The sequence below is a fragment of the Thermobia domestica genome, chromosome 18, assembly GCF_964235325.1.
Source record: "Thermobia domestica chromosome 18, izTheDome1.hap1.1, whole genome shotgun sequence".
Taxonomy (NCBI): Eukaryota; Metazoa; Arthropoda; class Insecta; order Zygentoma; family Lepismatidae; genus Thermobia; species Thermobia domestica.
The window spans coordinates 15,218,101-15,242,034 of record NC_137471.1 but is presented as its reverse complement, the minus strand read 5'-3'; the positions used below and the strand labels follow the sequence as shown (position 1 = coordinate 15,242,034).

The 23,934-nt window shown below is 36.6% G+C and overlaps 1 protein-coding gene across 1 annotated transcript in view; it reads left to right on the top strand.

Annotated features, from left to right (window-relative positions):
* The window catches only part of LOC145675760 (uncharacterized), a 63,457-nt gene that overhangs the window by 35,567 nt on the left and 3,956 nt on the right, over nt 1-23,934 (top strand). Inside the window, exons 7-12 of the mRNA XM_081746416.1 lie at nt 2,344-2,517; nt 5,038-5,113; nt 10,646-10,695; nt 12,243-12,344; nt 14,662-14,787; nt 20,917-21,082. Coding sequence (XP_081602542.1) covers nt 2,344-2,517; nt 5,038-5,113; nt 10,646-10,695; nt 12,243-12,344; nt 14,662-14,787; nt 20,917-21,082 — 694 coding nt within the window. The remainder of the gene's footprint in view (nt 1-2,343; nt 2,518-5,037; nt 5,114-10,645; nt 10,696-12,242; nt 12,345-14,661; nt 14,788-20,916; nt 21,083-23,934) is intronic.

Below are 23,934 nucleotides of genomic sequence, written 5' to 3'. Positions count from 1 at the left end.
CTGGATAGAAACCTAAATTTCAAAGAACACACCAAGCTGCAAATAGGCAAGGCCACTGGCCGACTCTCCGAACTAAAACCGCTATTAACAAGCCAAAACATTAGTAGAAATGCAAAAGCAACTCTATACAAAACACTTATAAGACCGATACTCACATATGCAGCCCCTGCTTGGGGACATGCATTGATAAGAAATATGAACAAATTGCAGATATTTCAAAATAAAATCATAAAATTAATCACAAACTGTCCTAGGTATACTAGATTAAAACCATTACAATATAGTATGAACATCCTGCCCATTGCTGAAATAATAAAGACACAAGCGAAAACTCTTTACAACAACAAACATAACATAAATAACACTTTAATAAATACACTAGGCACCTACACAATAAACTCCTACACCAAACACAAGAGACCACTACACCTAATATTAAGCCCATAAAAGTTACTATTACTCAGAGGATGGAGAAGTACTTATCTTAAGCTAACGGTAAAATATTTAGATATGTACGAATGCATACGTAGGTGCAAATGCATAAGTAAGTATGTAGGTTTGTATGTGTGTGTATATGTATGTGCATCTGTATATATGAATATGTATATGTCTGTTAGTGAGTGCGTGTGTCCGAGTGTGTATGTGTAGATAAGTACATAAATAAGATTATATATATTTGTATATATGTATGTGTGTGCGTATGTGTAATTTAGACGAAAAAACATTTTCAAATATATGTATGTATGTGTGTATGTATATATATAGAAAGAAAAAAGAAATAAAAAATAAAATAAAAAATATTAAAAAAAACAAAAAAAAATTTAAAAAACAATAAAAATAAAAATAAAATAATAAATAATAAAAAAAACTAAAACAGGTAACTCTTCATTAACCAAACGAGAATCAATAGGGTAATATAGTGTTTGTATATAAGTATGTCAGTATGTATGTACAAATATGTATATAATTAGCACAAATTGACGAATCTGGGTAATAGACGTATACAATAGACACTAATAACAAAAGCGACCTAAGTTTTCTTTTCAGGAATAAATCACGACGACCAGGCGAGGCAACGGAACAAGCAGCAGAATTGCATGACATAATAAAAAAAATAACAAAGTCCCCACTAACAAAACACTTCCATAATACAGACAACACAGACATGACGACAGATTAAATATTGGTCAACTGCAGAAGTAATATTATAAAGACACAACTACAGACTTATTTACATGGATTTTCACCACCCCTTCAAGTGTGGTTTTGCCATGTAAATTGCCTATGCATGCAGCACGACCGACAAGGGGTTTTTTTCCTGGCTTCCAGGTTTTTTGTCCCTCTATCAAAACAAAATAACTTCTCTCGCGCTTTCCTATCTTCTTGTTTACCCTTCTTTCTTTCTATCTACACATAATACCAGACTCGCGTGTAAATGTCTTCCGATTAAGATAGAGGCCGCGGTACACACACTCCCCACCGACAGATACTATAGGTTACTAACAGCATGGAGGAGAGGCATGTAGAATGAATCTCTACATAACTGCCCTGATGATGAGAACGATGACAGCTGTCGAAACGTTGGCCTATCCACCAGTTTTCACCTGGATGATCGCCCGAGAAGAACTTTATCACATACGCCGCCAGGAAAGCTTCAAATCTAGCTACAATACAATTTTACAATTTTATTGCACTTCTATATATGACTCTTGACAAACACTTGGTATGTAGTATAATAAAACCGTAACTTATAAATTTCAAATTTCGCACAACACTGTACGAAGGTGCACTGTAAAAAAATTCAGAGGTAAATTTACAAGAAAACGGTGGCAATCTGTTTGCCACTTCTCTATGTAAATCAATTTACGGCTATAATGTAAAATTACTAAAATGAAATGGTGTAAAATTACATTTTACCAATAAAAATACCATACTTTCTTATAAATTTACTGTAAATTTGTGAAAACATCCAGCAAATTTTGTAATTTAATCTAAGTAAATGTATATCAACTTACAAAATGCAGGGTAAATGATTTTACATTAATGTTTGGCAATTTAATTACAAATCTTTTTTTTTTTTTCAGTGTGCAACTAGCTATCGATATTGAAAATTCGATATATCGATATCGAAAATTCGATAAACTAGCTATCTTCCTGAGCTGAAAGGCTATTGTAAACTAATATTTAAAAAAAATATTTAGTTATTAATTAGAGGTTTTTAAAAATATTACTAAAATGTAAAAGATTTTTTATGTTTTTAAAACATAAAGAATTTGGTTTAATCTGTTTTTATTTTATTTTATTTATTTACTTATTTATTTTTTTACATATATTGCATTGTAGCCAGAAATGTTCGGAGGTTTTCCTTACGTGATGGTCTACCTATTAAAAACTCCACTGTCTTCGAAGTACGATCTGAGCAGCATAAAACATATGTATTGCGGAGGATCAACTGTTGACACAGCAACTGTTAAAAGTATCATGTCGAAGTATCCACATGTGAAACAGTTTAATGTGGTGAGTAAACGAAAAAGAATGTATTGCTATCATACCAGTTATCTGCTAGTAGATAATAAACTAACTATACTACACGGCAGCAGAATTGACACTTGGCGTGAACGAATGAGTTGATAAGCCGCTATTGCGAAACCTTCGCCGAGAAGTTGGCCTTCGCTGGGCGAATATTGATGTATTTTGATAAGCTTTTTGTCTCAATAAGAACATATAGTATATCGGCCGAATTCGACTTCCAAATCATAGTGTTAGCAATGTTGCTGGATGCAGGTAACTTCATGTGGGTACAGCATTCAAGGACAAACGTCAATTCAACTGTCGCGCACAGTAAACCTAAGTTTTTAACGGTTTTCTAATTGCAGTTTAGAAATAACTTGTTAGAGCCACGGTTGCTCAGCGGAAGAGCGTTCACCTCTGTTGCATGGGGTTCTTGGGTATCTCGCGCCACGTGAACATTGTGGTCGATAAACACCGTGTGCCTGGGTTTTCTCGGGATACTCCCGTTTCTTCCCACTTTCTTCATTCCACTAAAGCCTGTGACAAATATCTTGGCATTTCAGTTAAACGAATAAAACGCAAGCTCTGACGCGATGTTGACGAGTGCTAAAGGGTGTGGCTATGGCTAAGCAGATGAACAACAGCGTGATCAGGTGACGGGATAGACGTGGATGTGTACAAAATAAACGTGGCAATACCGCTGGCCTCTCATTTGCTAGAAGCACTTAAAGGAAACTTGAAGCGCCGCCTTCAAATGCCAAGATGTTTGTCATGACGTTTAGTTCATTCATTCTCATCATCACAGTCTCCTTTAGCCTAGCCGGCGTAATCGTGGGACATAAAACTTAAGATTTAAAATAACTTGTTGATAACATAGGTTTAAGATATCAAGTACTTGTACAATTAGTTTTACAGCTAAAATTGGCAAGAGTGTAATGTAGCCAATTCACCTAAATGAATTGATAAATTGAGTACCAGTCACTTATATGAAGTCTCCTTAAGCATTGTCGGTTAGTTCCCAGAAACGAGTTTTACAGCAGTTATCAGGCAGTGGAAATGAAACGACCTTATGCACATGTTTAACGAAAACTGAGCATCTTACGCAAGTGCTGACAGTAGATACGAGGAACTAGAATTAAAAATTGCCGTTACTTACGTGGTTGTAGAAAGCAAATGGTTAATGGAACATCAATAGAAAAGGTAACCAATGCAAGATTAGAAAATTCAGGAACTATCGACGTAGATAGTTCCTATTCGAGCATTCGCACTACAATTGTGGTTAGTAAGAATTTTATTAAAATCCAATATAATCACTCATTTTTAGCTGGTTTTCAACTATGAGAGCGGCCAACTAGCCGAGAATGCGTAAGGAGCCTAAAGGATGTAATGAGGGAACTAAAATTTAGTAGAACTGTAGTAAAACTAACGGCATTCGAGATACAAAATTGGTTCTGAGCCAGCTTACTAGTTCCTATGAGCCATTTTTTTTTTAAAAATAAACCTAATTGTGATCGATTACTTGAAGAAGTTTAGACTTTGCCAAGAAGAGTCTTTCTGTATTTTCTTACCTCAAACTCGTACCTTAATAATTACTTATACAGGGTATTTCAAAACAACATCGACAACGTTTGGGAAGTGATTCCTGACACCAAGATAAGACGAAAAGTATAGACCAACCTGGGTGCACAAATGCTTCCTTTCGGAGTTATAGGCTGCCGAAAATATGAAAAAATGAACTTTAAAGGTCCATAGCTCCAAAACTATGGGATCTACCGTAGTCGGATCAAGAGTTCACATACGAACTAATATGTGCCCTACCCAAATATCCAAGTTTCAAAATCCTGTGGTATTTCCACAACAATTTTTATAAGGGTAACTTCAGATTATATGCCCGTAGCCAAACTGCCTCTATAAAAATTGTTGCGGAAGTACCGCAGGATTCTGAAACATATATTTTTGGATAGCGCACATATTAGTTCCTAAGTGAAATCTTGACCAGTTTATCATAGATTCCATAGTTTGGAGCCATGGATCTTTAAAGTTCAGTTTTTTATGTTTTCGGCAGCCTACAACTCCAAAAGAAAGCATTTGTGCACCCAGGTTGATCTATACTTTTTGTCTTATCTTGGTGTCAGGAATCGCCTCCCAAACTTTGTCACTGTTGTTTTGAAACACCCTGTATATACTGCTCTTTGCTGGTGCGCTATCGCCAGGAAATTTTATTTTGAAAGATTTCTCGCGTTTGATTAACGAAACCGGTACACATGTACACCTCCAATATTGTGATTCTAACTCGTAAAGAGAGCAAATTTCGGAGAGTTCCCTCAATCATGCAGAACTACATTTAAATTTCGATTTTTAAAAGAGGAGTACACAGGCAGATGGAACAGTACTTCATGCGTCACTCGGTATTTCAGTATGCAAATAATGTTTTCTCAGCGTTAGACCCCAATTGCATTTAATGACTATTTTATGTCTTTCTTTAAATGATGTAAATTAATGATTTTTTAATTCTTTATTTTGCAGCTTTATGGCCAAACAGAATGTGCTATACTCTCAAGTACTTACGCTGCTTCAGTTGCAAATATTCCGAAGTTAGAAGGTACAATTGGAATATGATTTTATACGATTAGTTATATTGGAATCTCTTTGGTCTTTTTGCAGTTGATTATTATGTTTATTTAAGTATTCGACCTTTTGGCAGGTCCTGGGACTAATGCAGTTTCTTTTTATTTTAAATTTTAGTTTTGGTTCTTGAAATATTTCTTCCATGTTTCTCGATCTTCAGCTTCCTCTTTTAACTCCAATATTTTCTTCTGTTTCTCAAATCATCGATCAGTTGTGTTCTTCTTCTTCCTATTCCTCGCTTTCCTTCCATCTTTCCTTCTATGGAGGTATGAAGAAGACAATTCCTTCCCAGGATGTGTCCAATCCAATTGGCCTTCCTACGAAGGATGCTAGCTAGAAGGGTTCTTTTCTCTCCTTTCCGTTTTAAAACATCTTCGTTTGTTACTTTCTCTGTCCATTTTATCTTCTCCATCTTCCTCCAACACCACATTTCGAAGCTTTCTAAATATTTCTTCTCTAACTTCCGTAATGTCCAAGTCTCTGATCCATACAGTCCAATGATCCATGTATAGCATTCGACCAACTTCTTCCTTAGTTCTATATTAAGGCTGCTAGTTAAGAGTTGCAGTAGATAATAATATTTTATAATATTCTTAGTATTTTAACAAGTATAATGTGTTGTAAGTGAGTATTAATAAGCTCGAAACAAATACTGCATTCACTGATAAGTTTAAAACAAAAAATTTCTAGTCAAATAACAGGAATGCTTAATAAAATGCATGGTTCATGAAGGAAGAAGCCAATATGAGCATAGACAAACATTATTGTTATAAATAGTGCAATTTTATTTTTTTGTCATTACTGTATTAGAAGGGGATCGTGGGATTTTTAATAATGATTTATTAAGGGTCTAGAGCTAATAGTATTAACAAAAATAATAACAAGTCCATGGTATTACAGATCAGGAAGAAATATGGTCAATCAGATTAGTAGTGCACTAGAAAACCTAAGATAATGGAGGTGTCACGAGCTTCCTCAAAGCCTTAAATTGCATTCATGGTGAATTGTACCACCAAAATAAATTAGCTTTAAAAACATTTCTAACATTATATATATAATTGCAATAAATTTAGTGTGAATATTACAACTAATCACCTCAAACATGTGCCAATAAATCTTTAGGTTGAATGATTTCAATTTATGAAAATTCAATATTTAAATTTGAAGTAGTAGATCTATAACTACTGGTTGCAATAGATCAATAAGATGAAAGGTGGAACCTGTTCCTCGCACGCTGAATCCATATCAAAAAGCCATTGCTCAATATAGAACCTGTTCCTCGGATGCTGAATCCATATCAAAAAGTCATTACTCGCTATGGAACCTATCCTTCGGACGCTGAATCCATATCAGAAAGTCATTATTCGCTATAGAACCTGTTCATCGGACGCTGAATCCATATCAAAAAGTCATTATTCGCTATAGAACCTGTTCCTCGGACGCTGAATCCATATCAAAAAGCCATTATTCGCTATAGAGCCTGTTCCTCGGACGCTGAATCCATATCAAAAAGCCATTATTCGCTATGGAACCTGTTCCTCGGATGCTGAATCCATATCAAAAAGTCATTACTCGCTATAGAACCTGTTCCTCGGATGCTGAATCCATATCAAAAAGCCATTATTCGCTATAGAACCTGTTCCTCGGACGCTGAATCCATATCAAAAAGCCATTATTCGCTATAGAACCTGTTCCTCGGACGCTGAATCCATATCAAAAAGCCATTATTCGCTATGGAACCTGTTCCTCGGATGCTGAATCCATATCAAAAAGCCATTATTCGCTATGGAATCTGTTCCTTGGATGCTAAATCCATATCAAAAAGCCATTATTCGCTATAGAACCTGTCCCTCGGACGCTGAATCCATATCAAAAAGCCATTATTCGCTATAGAACCTGTTCCTCTTATGCTGAATCCATATCAAAAAGTCATTACTCGCTATGAAACCTATCCTTCGGACGCTGAATCCATATCAGAAAGTCATTATTCGCTATAGAGCCTGTTCCTCGAACGCTGAATCCATATCAAAAAGTCATTACTCGCTATGGAACCTACCCTTCGGACGCTAAATCCATATCAAAAAGCCATTATTCGCTATAGAACCTGTTCCTCGGACGCTGAATCCATATCAAAAAGTCTTTACTCACTATGGATTCTATCCTTCGGACGCTGAGTCCATATCAGAAAGTCATTATTCGCTATAGAGCCTGTACCTCGAACGCTGAATCCATATCAAAAAGCCATTATTCGCTATAGAACCTGTTCCTCGGATGCCGAATCCATATCAAAAAGCCATTATTCGCTATAGAACCTGTTCATCGGACGCTGAATCCATATCAAAAAGCCATTATTCGCTATAGAACCTGTTCCTCGGATGCTGAATCCATATCAAAAAGTCATTACTCGCTATGAAATCTATCCTTCGGACGCTGAATCCATATGAGAAAGTCATTATTCGCTATAGAGCCTGTTCCTCGAACGCTGAATCCATATCAAAAAGCCATTGCTCAATATAGAACCTGTTCCTCGGATGCTGAATCCATATCAAAAAGCCATTATTCGCTATAGAACCTGTTCCTCGGATGCCGAATCCATATCAAAAAGCCATTATTCGCTATAGAACCTGTTCCTCGAACGCTGAATCCATATCAAAAAGCCATTGCTCGATATAGAACCTGTTCCTTGGATGCTGAATCCATATCAAAAAGCCATTATTCGCTATAGAACCTATCCCTCGGACGCTGAATCCACATCAAAAGGCCATTATTCGCTATAGAACCTGTTCCTCGGACGCTGAATCCATATCAAAAAGCCATTATTCGCTATAGAACCTGTTCCTCGGATGCTGAATCCATATCAAAAAGTCATTACTCGCTATGAAATCTATCCTTCGGACGCTGAATCCATATGAGAAAGTCATTATTCGCTATAGAGCCTGTTCCTCGAACGCTGAATCCATATCAAAAAGCCATTGCTCAATATAGAACCTGTTCCTCGGATGCTGAATCCATATCAAAAAGTCATTACTCGCTATAGAACCTATCCTTCGGATGCTAAATCCATATCAAAAAGCCATTATTCGCTATAGAACCTGTTCCTCGGATGCTGAATCCATATCAAAAAGTCATTACTCGCTATGAAATCTATCCTTCGGACGCTGAATCCATATGAGAAAGTCATTATTCGCTATAGAACCTGTTCCTCGGACGCTGAATCCATATCAAAAAGCCATTATTCGCTATAGAACCTGTTCCTCGGATGCTGAATCCATATCAAAAAGTCATTACTCGCTATGAAATCTATCCTTCGGACGCTGAGTCCATATCAGAAAGTCATTATTCGCTATAGAACCTGTTCCTCGGATGCCGAATCCATATCAAAAAGCCATTATTCGCTATAGAACCTGTTCCTCGAACGCTGAATCCATATCAAAAAGCCATTGCTCGATATAGAACCTGTTCCTCGGATGCTGAATCCATATCAAAAAGCCATTATTCGCTATAGAACCTATCCCTCGGACGCTGAATCCACATCAAAAGGCCATTATTCGCTATAGAACCTGTTCCTCGGACGCTGAATCCATATCAAAAAGCCATTATTCGCTATAGAACCTGTTCCTCGGATGCTGAATCCATATCAAAAAGTCATTACTCGCTATGAAATCTATCCTTCGGACGCTGAATCCATATGAGAAAGTCATTATTCGCTATAGAACCTGTTCCTCGGACGCTGAATCCATATCAAAAAGCCATTATTCGCTATAGAACCTGTTCCTCGGATGCTGAATCCATATCAAAAAGTCATTACTCGCTATGAAATCTATCCTTCGGACGCTGAGTCCATATCAGAAAGTCATTATTCGCTATAGAGCCTGTTCCTCGAAAGCTGAATCCATATCAAAAAGCCATTATTCGCTATAGAACCTGTTCATCGGACGCCGAATCCATATCAAAAAGCCATTATTCGCTATAGAACCTGTTCCTCGAACGCTGAATCCATATCAAAAAGCCATTGCTCGATATAGAACCTGTTCCTCGGATGCTGAATCCATATCAAAAAGTCATTACTCGCTATAGAACCTATCCTTCGGATGCTAAATCCATATCAAAAAGTCATTACTCGCTATGGAACCTATTCTTCGGACGCTTAATGCATATCAAAAAGCCATTATTCGCTATGGAACCTATCCTTCGGACGCTCATGGCGATAAATGTTGAAATCGGAAATGCTAAATTTGAACCATTTTCGGTTTGAATAGAGGGTTGATGGAGAAGGTAGTACTTTATGTTGGGGAGCTGGATCGTTTGTAAAAAGAAACTGTCTCTCGCTGTCCGTTACCGTTTTTGTTCTATTGCGATACATGTTGAAATCAAAAATGACTACTATGAACCACTTCCGATTTGAATAGAGTTAACAAAACGGTGGAACCTATTCTTGAGACGCTGAATCGATTGCCAAAACTGCATTTCGATATCTCTTACCGCTTTTGTTCTCATATGTGTCGATGGACGGATGGCCAATGCCGTTCTACAGGGTGTTTCAAAACAAAACCGACAACGTTTGGAAGGTGAGTCCTAATACCAAGATAAGACAAAAGTATAGACCAACCTTGGTGCACAAATGTTTCCTTTTGGAGTTATAGGCTGTCGAAAACATGCAAAAATGAACTTTACAGGTCCATAGTCCCAAAATTATGGGACCTACCATAGTCGAGTCAAGACTTCACTTAGGAACTAATATGTGCGCTATTCAAAAATACATGTTTCATAATCCTACGGTACTTCCGCAACAATTTTTATTGAGGTAGTTGTTGAGTATTTCAAATTATATGCCCGTAGCCGAAATGCCGATAATTACAGCCGATTCGGCAGGCTATAACTCCGAAAGGAAGCATTTGTGCACCCAGGTTAGTCTATACTTTTCGTCTTATTCTGATATTGGGAATCACCTCCCAAACGTTGTCAGTGTTGTTTTGAAACCCCCTGTATAAGACCTCCTACACTTATGCATAGCATAATTTGGAAGCCATAAAGCAGACATCGTTCAATTGAATTTAGCTTCAAGCGCTATCTAGCGTCTTTTCGGTGATTTAAACCCTGAGATATGATACAGGAAATCTAAACCTCGATGCTCCACTGAAAATCTCGGCTTTTCCAACGTTACGCTTGTGTTGTTGTTTTTACGCAACCCTTATTGTTTTTATGTTAATATTAATAATTGTTGTTTTAATGTTAACCATAGATCTCATACTGTGCATCACTGTAATGTAGCAACAAAACAGCAACACAAGTATTTATTTGTTTGTAATATTTTACTGAAAATGTTAAAGCAGTTTGCCGATGAAGTTGAAGCATCCTATAAAAGAGATGATTCCAATAAAGACTGGATTGACACGGTACAAGACAGAATTTCACGAATGACTTTTATGTGTGTGATTTTTATTTTTAGGTACAGGAGTTCATTAATTGTCAAAAAAATCTAAAATTTTGAAATTCTTCTTTTCAGACCCACAAATAGCTAGTTCTGGAATTCTGCTACCTTCAGTTGAAGTAAAGGCAAGTCACGATTTTATTTTATAGATATTATAAATTCAAGGTATGACCGAGCAAGAAATCGTATCAGAAATATATTCTTTCTTGTTCAACGTACAACAGATCTTCATACCTTTTTTTTTTTTTTTTTAACAGCTTATCACATTCACTACTGTTCAGAAGTTTTCTATCCCTCTGGATTTTTGTAAGCTCCTCCTGACAACTTATTATTTTGGCACCAGGGATTTGTCACCGTGGGGTGTTCGAACACTTTAAAGTAGTAGTGAACTGGGAAGCCTCTTTTCTTGCCACGGTCAATATTTCTTATTACATCCTCCCCATGCGTCTCATTCTTCTTTGTCTTCAATACTGATTGCGTGCAAGTGGTTAATATATTCGTGCAAGTGATTAACATTCATGCAAGATTCGTCCGAGTGAATAGCAAATTTGTGCTAGTAAAGTAACACATTCGTGCAAGTCAATAACGTAAAAATATTTTATATGTCAAATTTTATCCATTTTTTATTCCCAACGATTCAAGAGAAACGTGTAAAAAAATAAGTATTTATGCTTCAGTTTTATGTTTTTCCGCATCCCTGTGAAGTGTAATATACAAAAAAAAAAAAAGAAATCTTTAAGTTTTACGTCCCGCGGTTATTCCGGTTAGGCTAAAGGAGACGGTGATGATGAGAGATGAATGAAATGGTGGAATGAAGAAAGTGGAAGGAAACGGGAGGACCCTGAGAAAACCCACAAACACGGTGTTTGCCCACCACAAAGTCCACACGGCGCGAGCTGGGATCGAACCAGGGACTTCAAGCATCAGAGGTGAACGCTCTACCACTGAGTCAAAATACCAAAGTGAAGCATTCATCCAGCAGGGTTCCGTTGTCCTTTCCGGGATCATAAAGAAGTGATCTTAGTAGATTACAAGCACACGAAATTAAGACAGAAATCTGCTGCAAAAGTTGCAGGATGCTTTCATAGTAAAGAGGTGGGGTTTGGTCTAAAAGGTGTATTGCTGCTAGCGGACAATACATCGGTTCACCGAGATACAGAAACACTAACTTTGGCACCAATGTGGACACAAATATTTGCCCCACCCAGTATATTCAACAAATCTAGCTCCGTTCCATTACTTCCTTTTTATAAATATGAATAAACATTTACAGGGTTAACATTTTGCCGGTTAATAAAGAGGTAATTAGTGAGTTGAAAACATGGTTTACCTCTAATTCCGCAGTCTTGTATGAGGGTGATATTAGCAGACAGATACTATAGATGTATGACATGTGAGGCAATACGACGTGAATATTTAGAGAAGGATGTGTCCTTGAACAAAGTTGCAAATTCCACATATATATCTATCATGGTGAGGATAAGACTTTCTGAACTCCACTTGTATTCCTGAAGAACGTGACTTGTAACCAACCGGGTACCAAACTATCTACATTTTAATAATCATTATAATCTTATAATTTTGTAAAATTTGGTTAATATCGCTTTCACAACCTTTTAAATTAATTAGCTTTAGAAAAGCCAGTATTATTAATAATTATTATCTTTTTTAGGTGGTAGATATAAACACACGTAAAGCCGTAGGTGTTGGTCAGAAAGGCGAGTTGTTAACAAAATGTCCAACAGTTATGAAGGGGTATTTGAAAAGACCAAAGGTAAGTTCCATTCTCTGTACACAACAAACTATACAAGATATTTCAATGAATATGGCTCTCAAGGTTATACGATGCTACTTAAAAATTAATTTAATTTTTATGAAAAAATACTTTAAACAATAAACAAGAAATATAATAATAATAATAATAATAGTCAAAATTATATAAATGAAATGGTAATAATACAAGAGTAAAATTGGATTTATTACTTCCCACGTAAGCATATAGGAGCTTACAGTTTCACTCTAGGTATATTTGTGTGTGTGTATGTAGCTCTTTATTCCTCGGTAATTATTGGCCAGATCTGAACCAAAAATGTTGTTGACGACTACCTCATGGCCTAAGGAATAAAGTTCGCTACATTTGGTGGCCAAGCTCAGCGAGAGACACGCACGGCACGGCAGCAAAACCTGTGTTTCATAGTGTTGCACGGCGAGAGCTTCTGGCCGTGAGTTCGATTCACCTTGGGTTGTTTACGGGTATAATTAACCGCTTGATTACCTCTACGTACGGACCGTACATAGTCGAGCCTGCATTCTTTCCTACCACTGCGTACGGCCCGTACGTAGCTGGTTTCGACGACTGAAGAGAAATATTCTTGTTGCATAATGGCCACGAAAAGGTACGAATGATTCTGGTCGGGCAGGACCAAAGTCCACGTGTTGCTGTGACATCATTAGAGGACGTGAACTTTGCAAGCAATGAGCAAAGCACAATCATTATGCCATCTGTTGCTGAGTGTAAAAACCCCTGCTATTTGAGAGACGTGGTTTTGTTCTTGTGGGACTCGAACCCGCGTCCACACGGACATGAGTCCAATACTCGAACCACTAGACTACAGAAGTCCCAAATGCTAATTGTAATAATTTTATAACAATTATGGTATTAGCAACCAATGTGGTTGATGATTTGTTCGCACTAGTCGTTGCCTAATACTCTCCGCTTAGCATGGTCGTGCATTTCTGCATTCTATCTACAGGATTCAAGGGTTTAAAGGGTTATATAAGTCTCTTTCAACTGGCCGATGTATGACGTAAGGGCATAGTTTTAAAATATCAGAAAAGCAAGGACAAACACAATAAGGATAGAAGAGAAGGGAATGACGTAGTAGAACAAACTAGGGTTGCCAACTTTGGCAGATAAAAAAAACCGGCACACTCTCAAAATTCTCTGTGATATAAGTCTATACTCCGCGTCACCCGAATCGGCGCATGGCATCAGCCAATAAACTCGCAGTGCGTTGTTACTGAAACTTCAGGGAGGGATCTAATCATTCATAATTGATTTTGTTCGTATTTGTGGACAATCATGAATGATTAGATTCGTCACTGAAGGTTTGGTAACAGCGCACTGCGAGCTTATTGGCGGGCTGCATACGCCAATTCGGGTGACGAGGAGTATAAGTGTGAAGTATCTCTGTTCGGACCCTTCCATGGGAAGGAAATGTACTATTGTGAACTAAAGTGTATTAGCACATGTATTCTGCATATCTTTAGTACATTCACTAATAACTTACTGGTAGCAGATATATATTGTGCTATAAATCAGAAAGTGAAATCGGCATTGATCATTTTATTGTATTTACCAGTAACTATCACTTCTTTAAAATTATCGAAACAGATGAACAAAGTACGTGAATCTTTACGTGACAATTTTGAATTTGGAAAATTAAATTTATTCTTTAAACTTATACTTCAACTACAGGAAATTACTTTAAGAACTCCTTTTTCACTCTCAATAAATGTATAAAATTCCTTACAAGTAAATTTCAAATTTTCCCTGATACAGTCCCTGTCATCTCTGAAATTATCTAAGCAGGTGAACAAAATATATTAATCTTTGATAGATGGTGAAAGGTGGCAGTTTTGGATTTACAGAATGAAAGTTACTTTTTAAATTTATACTTCGAACTAGATACAAATTTGAAAAAGCCGGTCATAAAGGCTCTGGTCAGAAGTTTGTACCGGTCACCGGTTTTAATCAAAATAACAGCAATATATCCGGCCAGACCGGTGAAAAACCGGCCAGTTGGCAACCCTAGAGCAAACTTTGGCAATGTACGTGCAATTATGGATTAATGAAAAGGAGGTATGTCTGCAAAATCATTCACCACACTAATGATATTCTTGTTTGTGTCTTACCATAGTCTGCGCTTTAACGTTAGGTTACATGCCATCTCCTGCCCCTCTTACTGAGAAAGTGAGCAACAAACTGTGACGTCATAGAGTATTTAGTTCGAAATTACTAGATTAGAGTTTCTACTTACAGTTAGTAAACTGATGTTATCTAACACACTTTTTTAAATTTATTTTTTTAGGCAACCGAGGAGTTGTTTGATTCTGATGGTTGTCTTCTTACAGGAGACATTGGGTATTTTGACGCCAATGGGCATTTGTATGTCGTAGACAGGATAAAAGAGACCTTCAAGTACTTAGGACATCATGTAAGTATTTAATAAGTGTCCTTTAAACTTATAGTATGAAGGTTAAAGATACGACCATCTTTTGGGAAAGGTCAATGTGGCCCATATGTGATGTTGAGATAAAGCACAACAATTATTCCAGGTAAACATGTACCAGAGGTAGTTAAGTCAGCTCTACAGTCTAATGTTGCAATTACAGTTTCACCGTGTTATATAATCTGAACGTAAGTTATCAAGTTTGAATTTTCTAATTGCTGATCACCACCAACAATGCTTTAGCGCGATTAAAATGGTGCCGAGAACGGGGACGTGGCAGAAAGCGTAAGTACTGAAGTGTATTGAACATAACAAGCATTAGTACTAAAGTACAGGACTTCTTAAAATCAAATAGATGCACTAGTTCTACACGTCACAAGCACTAAACTGCGGAATCCTCAAAACTTGTAGCGCTACTATCGCGTTCATGCTAACTACAGTGGAGAAGCAGTACGCATAGGTAGTACAAAGTGCCATGTTTTGTATAATATTCAAGTTTGTCGTTTCTAGCAAGGATGTCCACAAAGATGACTGAGTTATAAGTCACAATTCGTCATTGAAATTTTACTGATTCTTTCCAATACAATTTTTAACTGAAATTAATGAGAAATTTAAGAGTATACTTAAAATAATACAAGAACAACACGTATTAATGAAGGCCATAGGCAGGGCTGGGGTTTTTGAGGCACAAGCCATTGAAGTAGTTTCGGAGCAATTGCTGAGTTTGAGGTTCTTTTTATTATATTACTATTATTATTATTATTTTGCATTCTGTAGTTTGGGTTATTAAGGAACGTTGATTACGAAGGACAAAACCAGATCTATTAACATGGACTCAAAATCATGACGGAGAATTGAATTAGATATAATGACTATCACTTTACCGTATAACTTAATAACTTTCACGGTATATGCCGTTACCCACGATGCTGTCTCACCTCCTAAAGAGCTGGATTAGTGGAGTACACTGCGGTCCTCAGTAGCAATAACTGGTGTTTTGAGGAATCATGTGAGTGAAGTTCGGGGAGAGCGATACGATATGTATCGAAGCGGATGGATTTGTAGCATAACACACTGCATCACAATCAAATTCTAGTGGAAATTATATATATAGGATGATTCTTTATAGGGTTTACAACTTCAATCAGTTATATTCCTTTATTGCAACCCCATACAGACATGGTTTATATATCATTATACTGCAAAACGCTTCAAGTTTGATTCACGTAGTGAGTAGTTGCGGAGTTGACCACACGCGGCGCCACCGGTCAGTCATTAAAAATGGAGACTTTTACTGGTGCGGAAAGAGCTAAGTGCGTGTTTTGGTTTGAAGAAACGAAGTCAGCATATAACGACTCACCAAGGGTAGTCGTCAACCTGGTTCGTCTAAGTAAGATATACAAATATTGAGTGGTAGTATTTGTTTGCATGTAAAAATTATCTTTAATAATTATATAGCATTATTCTCACCTTTTCTATTAGAATGATAACGTCGATGAACGTTGCTAAAATGGTTTATTAACTGATATACTTTATAATATATTTTCCTTCAAACTGTCAAGCACACAAACTTGCTGACTAGGTATCCATAAACATGTACATAGCAACAACTATCCCATAATAATAATTTACATATCTTAAAAACATTCTTCTTTTGTTATTATTAAATTAACATTCTATTAAGTATAGTGCACATGTATGAGCACTTTCTGCCCACGGTACAGGTAATTATTAATCTATCCAAAGTATTTCGTTATTCGCTGTATTCCTGGAATTTCGCCATACATTTCGTCTATTTTTAAACCTATTTTGATTATATGGTCTAACATATGGATTGCTACGATTAATTAGGTTAGGCGTATTTCCTACATAACTTTGCCTATTTTGCTCATTTTGATTGCTAGAATTTATTCTGCTTAGGTTATGTTTCGTATTATTCACACTTCGGATATTTAAATTCCGAATAGGCACAAAATGATCTGAATTATTCTTATTTTTACCCGTTCCTGCTTGTTGATTCATGGCATGGTATTGAGTTTCATAGCATTGGACAAGCATTAATAAATGGTTGAAACTCATACACTGTGTGGAAAATAAGATCTGTTGTAATTTAAATGGAAGCAAATTTCGAATCGATGCTATTATTCTCGATTCCGATTGCAATGGATTAACGACCTTTAATTCGTTGTATGTATTTACAACAAACTCTACAACAGATTTATGCAATCGAGGATTGAAGTGTTGATTTCTAATGGTGGCATCTCTATTCGCAAGCAAAAAGTCATTTTCATAATTGGCGATTAGTGCCGCTTTGAATTCCTCATATGTACTGATGTGATCACGTACTGCTTTAAACCATAATGAACAAGGTGGGAGTAGTACATGAGGGATTAATTTCATATATTGTGATCTATCTATACACATAATATTGCACTCGTCCTGGAATTTTTCTAAGAAAGAAGTAGCATTCTCGTTACACTTACCACTGAATTTGCTCATAGCTCGTATTTCACTCATCTTAACACTTAATTTTACCTTCCTTTTATCATTCCATGTACCCATTGGGTGACAGTTCCTATTCATGACGTGATGTGTCGTTACACCATCTATGTTTCGCCCATCTGTACTCTTCGGATGTATTTCTTCCAATATAATATCCTCATCGGACACCGGCGAAGGCGAGTTCATCTCTGGTGAGTGGGGAAACTCCATGCGATCACTACACATGTTATTACGGTATGTGTTGTCCTTAACCTGTAGCATTCTAATTTCTTCCTGTAACGTAGCTATCAATTGCGTATTTGCACGTATATTGTTAGAATTATTGATGACCTGCATCTTTTGTTGTTGAACAGAAGATTCGGTTACTTCTAAATCCTTTTTTATATCGCTGATTTCTTGGCTCAGGTGGTTGTGATTATCCTGGCATTCCTCCGATATTCCTTTTAACTTTTCCTTGAACTGCGAGGTGATATCGCTCATCGTCTGGATAATTAATTGTTTCGTTTCATCCGACTTCTGTTCCATCTTCTGTTCTATCGTCTGCTTCAATTCTTCGTATTGCTTGTTAGATTCATCAGACTTCTGTTCTATTCGTCTACTTAATTCTTCGTATTGCTTGTTGGATTTTTCGGAGTTCTGTTCTATCGTCTGCTCTAACTCGGTAGACGTCTGCTTCAATTCTTCATATTGCTTGTTGGATTCTTCAGAGTGATGCTTCATCGTCTGCTTTAACTCGGTAGACATCTGCATCAATTGCCGCTGTAAGACTAGCAAGATTCGGTCTTCCGATGTCAATCCAGATGTTACACTAGGTTCACCGTTGTCACTATTAGTGGATTCATTCTCCATTATTTCAGTGTCCATTTTCCTTACAATTATTCTACCACTTCTCAGTATGGTCAAATTTGTATTCATTAACTTAATTGTAAAAGTAAATTCACCCTTACTTTACTTCGGGGTAAGAATTTATGAAAAATCCCGGGTGAGGTAAACCAAAATTTTTAGCTATTCCCGGTATGAAGGCACCAAAATTTTTATAACGACTCACCAAGGGTAGTCGTCAACCTGGTTCGTCTAAGTAAGATATACAAATATTGAGTGGTAGTATTTGTTTGCATGTAAAAATTATCTTTAATAATTATATAGCATTATTCTCACCTTTTCTATTAGAATGATAACGTCGATGAACGTTGCTAAAATGGTTTATTAACTGATATACTTTATAATATATTTTCCTTCAAACTGTCAAGCACACAAACTTGCTGACTAGGTATCCATAAACATGTACATAGCAACAACTATCCCATAATAATAATTTACATATCTTAAAAACATTCTTCTTTTGTTATTATTAAATTAACATTCTATTAAGTATAGTGCACATGTATGAGCACTTTCTGCCCACGGTACAGGTAATTATTAATCTATCCAAAGTATTTCGTTATAAGCAACGAGTGTACAGCGTAAGTTTCGTACACAATACGGCAAGGAACCACCCAGCAGACCAACATTGTACAAATGTCACCAGACATTTGTTGAAACAAGTTGTTCTTTGCCACACACAAAGGCTCCAAAGTGCTCACTCGTGACTAATGATGTGGTGATAGCAATTAGGGAGAGTTTTGTTTGCAGTCCTCGAAAATCTTCACGACGTGCATCACAAGAAACTAGTATCCCTCAGACCACTCTTTGGCGTGTATTGCGTATACGTTTGTCCATGAAGCCATACAGACTGTCCTTGGTTCAAGCACTGAGAGAAGCGGATAAACATACCCGACATGAATTCTGTGTCACTATGTTGGATCGCTTTAGTGGTGATAAGTCTTTCTTGAACAATGTGGTATTCAGTAATTAATCAACTTTTCACCTTTCCGGCCGAGTCAACACACACAATTGTCGTATTTGGGGCACGAAAAATCGACATGCGCACTTGGAGCTGGTTCGTGACAATCCCAAAGTGAACGTGTTTTGCGCTGTTTCCAGAGCAAAGGCGTATGGACCATTCTTTGCTGAGAGCACCATCACCGGCATCGCCTATCTTGATATGCTTCAGAACTTCTTTGTCCACAGTTGGATGAAGATAACTACGATGGCCGCTTATGGTGGCAACAAGATGGTGACCTGTCGTGCCAGCTGATAGACGTAAGGGAATTTCTTGATTAGCGTTCCCCAGATAAGTGGATAGATTGTGGTGGACCAATTGCCTGGCCGCCACAGTTTCCAGATTACGCGCCACTTGACTTCTTTCTGTGGGGCTTGTGAAAGATAAGGTGTACACCCCTCTCCTACCTGATAATGTTAATAAACTAAAACATTGCATCACAACAGCCAACGCGGACTTTAACTCCGAAATGCTGGCCATTGTTTGGCAGGAAATCAACTTAGGATGACAGCAGGTGCACACATTGAGCCATAATGGATTTGCCATGAAAGTCTTGAAGTGTTTTGCAGTAACCAGGTCTGTATGTGGTTCGAATAAAGAATTATAACTGATTGAAGTTGTAAACTCTATAAATAATCACCCTGTATATATATCCTGGTAAAAATGAGAGGGTACGCAAAGAGACGCCATTGGCCCACTTCCAAAAAATAACTATGGCGTTCCACCACTTCCTAAAAAAATCACATTGGGCAAAGATAGGCATGGAGGACGGCGTAACGTCATACGTCCCCCTATCTTTGCAAATCCACTTTCAACCCCCGGAGAGAGAGAGAGAGAGAGAGAGAGAGATGGAAAAGGTGTAATCCCAACCAATTGGAGTAAATTTTTAACCTTTCAAGAAAACACATGTCTTCTCTCAATATATTTTTAAACGGAAGTTATACGGTGAAATATGACATTCAAGTTTGTGTAAATTTGCCTTTAAAAGTGATGTTCACTAATAAAAAATACTCTACTTTTGGAAAGCTTCAAAGAGGACATAACGAAATGTTTCATAAAATTGGGCAATTTTTAGAAACGTTATAATTAACTTGCTTTATGAGATGGTACTAGGAGCTGAAACATGTGTGTGAGTCTTAGAAAAGTTTACAATTATATCAGAAGTGGTAAGGTCTTGTAACAGGCAGAAAAGTTAAATATATTTTCTCCCGAAATCATTTGCAGCCGTGTTGCCAAATTTTGAATGAGCACTTATTTTCACACGATTAAATATATTCAAAGGATAATTTTTTGAATTTTTTTGTTTCCATCAGAATGTTTACTTGTTATTTGACAACGTAAGCAAGAACGAAAACCATCTAGAGAAAAAAAATCATTGAATACTTTACTGTGCAGTATTTTACCTCTATTATGAAATTTCTCACATATATATTTAAAATTTTCCTTTGATTTCCAAACATTCTGAAAGGAAAACTGGAAAAGTGGAGGAAATGCTGCTAACTTTTAATTATATGATATTCCAGCGCAGCTACCAGGACAAATGCGTAATGCTAAATTAAAACTTAAGATATCACTATGCAATAAATGATATAGGGATGTAAAACAATTAACGATAGTCATAAAATATTGAATCATCTGCAAAAGAAATCGAATTTTGTGTTATAGAAACTATTCTTTTATAGATATATGAGCAATTACGTAACAAAATCACCTTTCGGAATTAATTTTAGATTTCTCCCAGCGAACTGGAAGGAATATTACAAACACATCCTGCAGTAATGTCTGCTGGAGTAGTTGGCGTTCCAGATCCACAATATACGTCACTTCCACGAGCTTACGTCGCTAAAAAGCCAGGACATGAAGTTTCAGAACGAGAACTCCAGAAGTATATTGAAGGTAATCTATGTTGGTAATAATTGGCTAAAAACAAGTTTCGTCAAAATCACACGTGATATTAGTATAATAATATATCAAGTTATGTGAAAAACACTCTCGAATCTTTATTCGTTAATTGATTGATTACAGTTTCAACTTCTTTTTCATCACTAAGATTATATCAGAGATTTGACCTATAACTTAACGTGATATCCAAACCACATGAGCTCCCAGAACGCATGGAACCAGAGTATCCCTTGCCACAAACACCCATGTGAACCATCTAAGTTTGCATACTCTTCTGGAGACGTATCTAAAACAACCGAAGAATTAATAAACCTGGCCCAAGTTTGGTAAACAAAAGATGATGGTAGTTTGCTGTGACCTTAATATGGCCTTCGTTAGACATTCCGAACATACACACATGGTATCAAAAACATATACTACTCACTTCAAAAATACATGTAACTTCCCCGTTCGCTTTTACATCACAATGTTCAGGTCACTGATATTTAATGGGGCTTATGTATATTTGACCTGCACAGTTATGTTTATTATTTGTGTTTCAATGTTATTTGTTAGTTTAAATATATTTTTATTAGTTGAGGTAATCTGAACCTGCACTGAAGGTTACAGAATAGTGATTGGCAATGTGAATTAATTTTGGTGCCAATGTATATTTGTTAGAAGAAGAAATCGTAATTATTACTATAATATATATGAAATCTCCTACAAGAAAAGGAAACTTAACAACTTAATTTTTAATCAAATTTCCTTGATTTTGATAAGTTTCTTGCAGCCAGAAAACGAACAAAACTGTGAATAAGTATTTAAGATAATTAAAGTAAAATTACTTTAGTATTTGTTGGATAAATAGAAGTAATAATGATGCATGAGTAACTAAGCATCTCCGGTAGGATTATCCTGCCATAGCTAAATTCTCCCAAATGTTCTGCATAATGTGTTAAATCATCTTGAAGCCAAATCTAAATTCTTGTGAAAAATCAGTTATCAAATCTGAAGGTAATTGATAACAGGAGAATCAACAGCCAATATTGTGGATCTATGGTACGACTTTAATGTGGATTGTAATGATTTTTTTTTTGTGTGTGTGGAAGAAATGAGGATGAGTTTAATTCCTTGGTGCGATTTTATAGCCATAAATGAGGTATGAAAGGCGACGGTTTTGAATAAGTATAAAATAAAATAATAATTATTTGATATGAAATAAATCAATAAATAAATAATGGAGCTACGTATGAAGAAATGAATACATAAATAAGAGAATCATAGAAGTGAGTAAATAAGCAATCTAAATAATATATATTAGGCTACAATCTAACCAGCGCAATTATAGTTCATAATTAATTACAAAGACTAGCTGAATGATGTTCATATATATAATCCAGTGTTTCTATTATTTGATTCCTACAATATATATTATGGTCCTAAAGCCATCCACTGTATAATACAGCCAGATTCTCCTGGAGTATGTTATTAACTAAACAGACGTAATCAAAGAAAGAAGTTCAATAAAGAAAAATCAACTATTGTCACGACCAGCATCTTAGCAAAATGAAGATTGATTATGATAATGGAATTAGACCATCAAATGTAATATCTTCGTTAACGCAAAGAATAATTCGGTTGTTGTTATTGATTCTTTGACACTTTTATTTTGAACAAAATATAAACCATAAAATTTAGAATCCAGTTGTTGTTTACATGTTTAAGTAGTGTTTGTGTAGAAATAGTTGTTTTCTTATACTACAATTTTAAATCTATTACCTTCATATGCAAAGGTCTGGAAAATCTTAAGTTACGTCGACTCTCTGGGGTAAGGTCAACTCATTCAACGAATCTGGATGCGTTGAAGTATATCTTTCTAGAACAATGTTTCTAGTGGCGACTCAAGGGCTTTAGTAAGTGTCACCTATGGCCTGTCATAATGATCACTATCGATAGCGTGGCATTACAAATACTATCAAACCGTTGCGTGAACAAAAGGGATCAATACACCCGGGTGACCATACAATAAGCACTTCAGGCAGAATGTTTATGTGGGTTATGGCATACCTTCTTATACTAAATCTTGGAGTAGTTGAGATAGTAATTTCTAGAGTAGTGCTGGCAGAGAGGTGCCTTAACGCACGTGGTTGATAGGACTTAAATTCTCAAATCTACCAGACCAGGGAAGAAGATCTTGCAGGGCTGTCTTGAAGATAGAGAGACCTATGTTATCCTGCTAAAAGATGGGGTGACGCAAGGTATGAAGATAAGACCAGACTTGGTTGATGATGTTACAAATGTACCATGCACTAGTTATATTCTTCTGAATGAAGTCCGAAGATGAGTAGAATGTATAGCTTATTTTCACCAAAATGTAAGATCCAGGTTTCGTGTGACAAGAGGGGATACATGCAGATTTTCGTACTTAGTTTGACGTCTTAAGACACACACACGAGACTGTTCTGAGACTCGTCACTCTTCACTATCACCTTTCATTTGCCTTGATATTGCAGTCTGTCACAACATCATAGAAGACATTACCGATGACTTTCTATCCAAGTGCTCTGTAGTACATTGGGATGATGATGGGGTGATACATCTATTGTGAAAACTATCTGCTTCCCATCACATACAGCATTGATGGACAACTGGTACGTCATGAGCACGGCGAAAGTAGCTTCGGCCTGCAGTAACTCCACTATACAATCACTTGAAAGTCAGTTAATAGTACAATATACGTATATCACAGGCATTGCAGACAGAAATTGCGATACAGGGACAACAGATTCGTACGCAGAAAGATCTTCGCGTTGCCCAATGACCGTGAAACTAGTAAAAGTGCACCCTCTACATACAGACAGTAT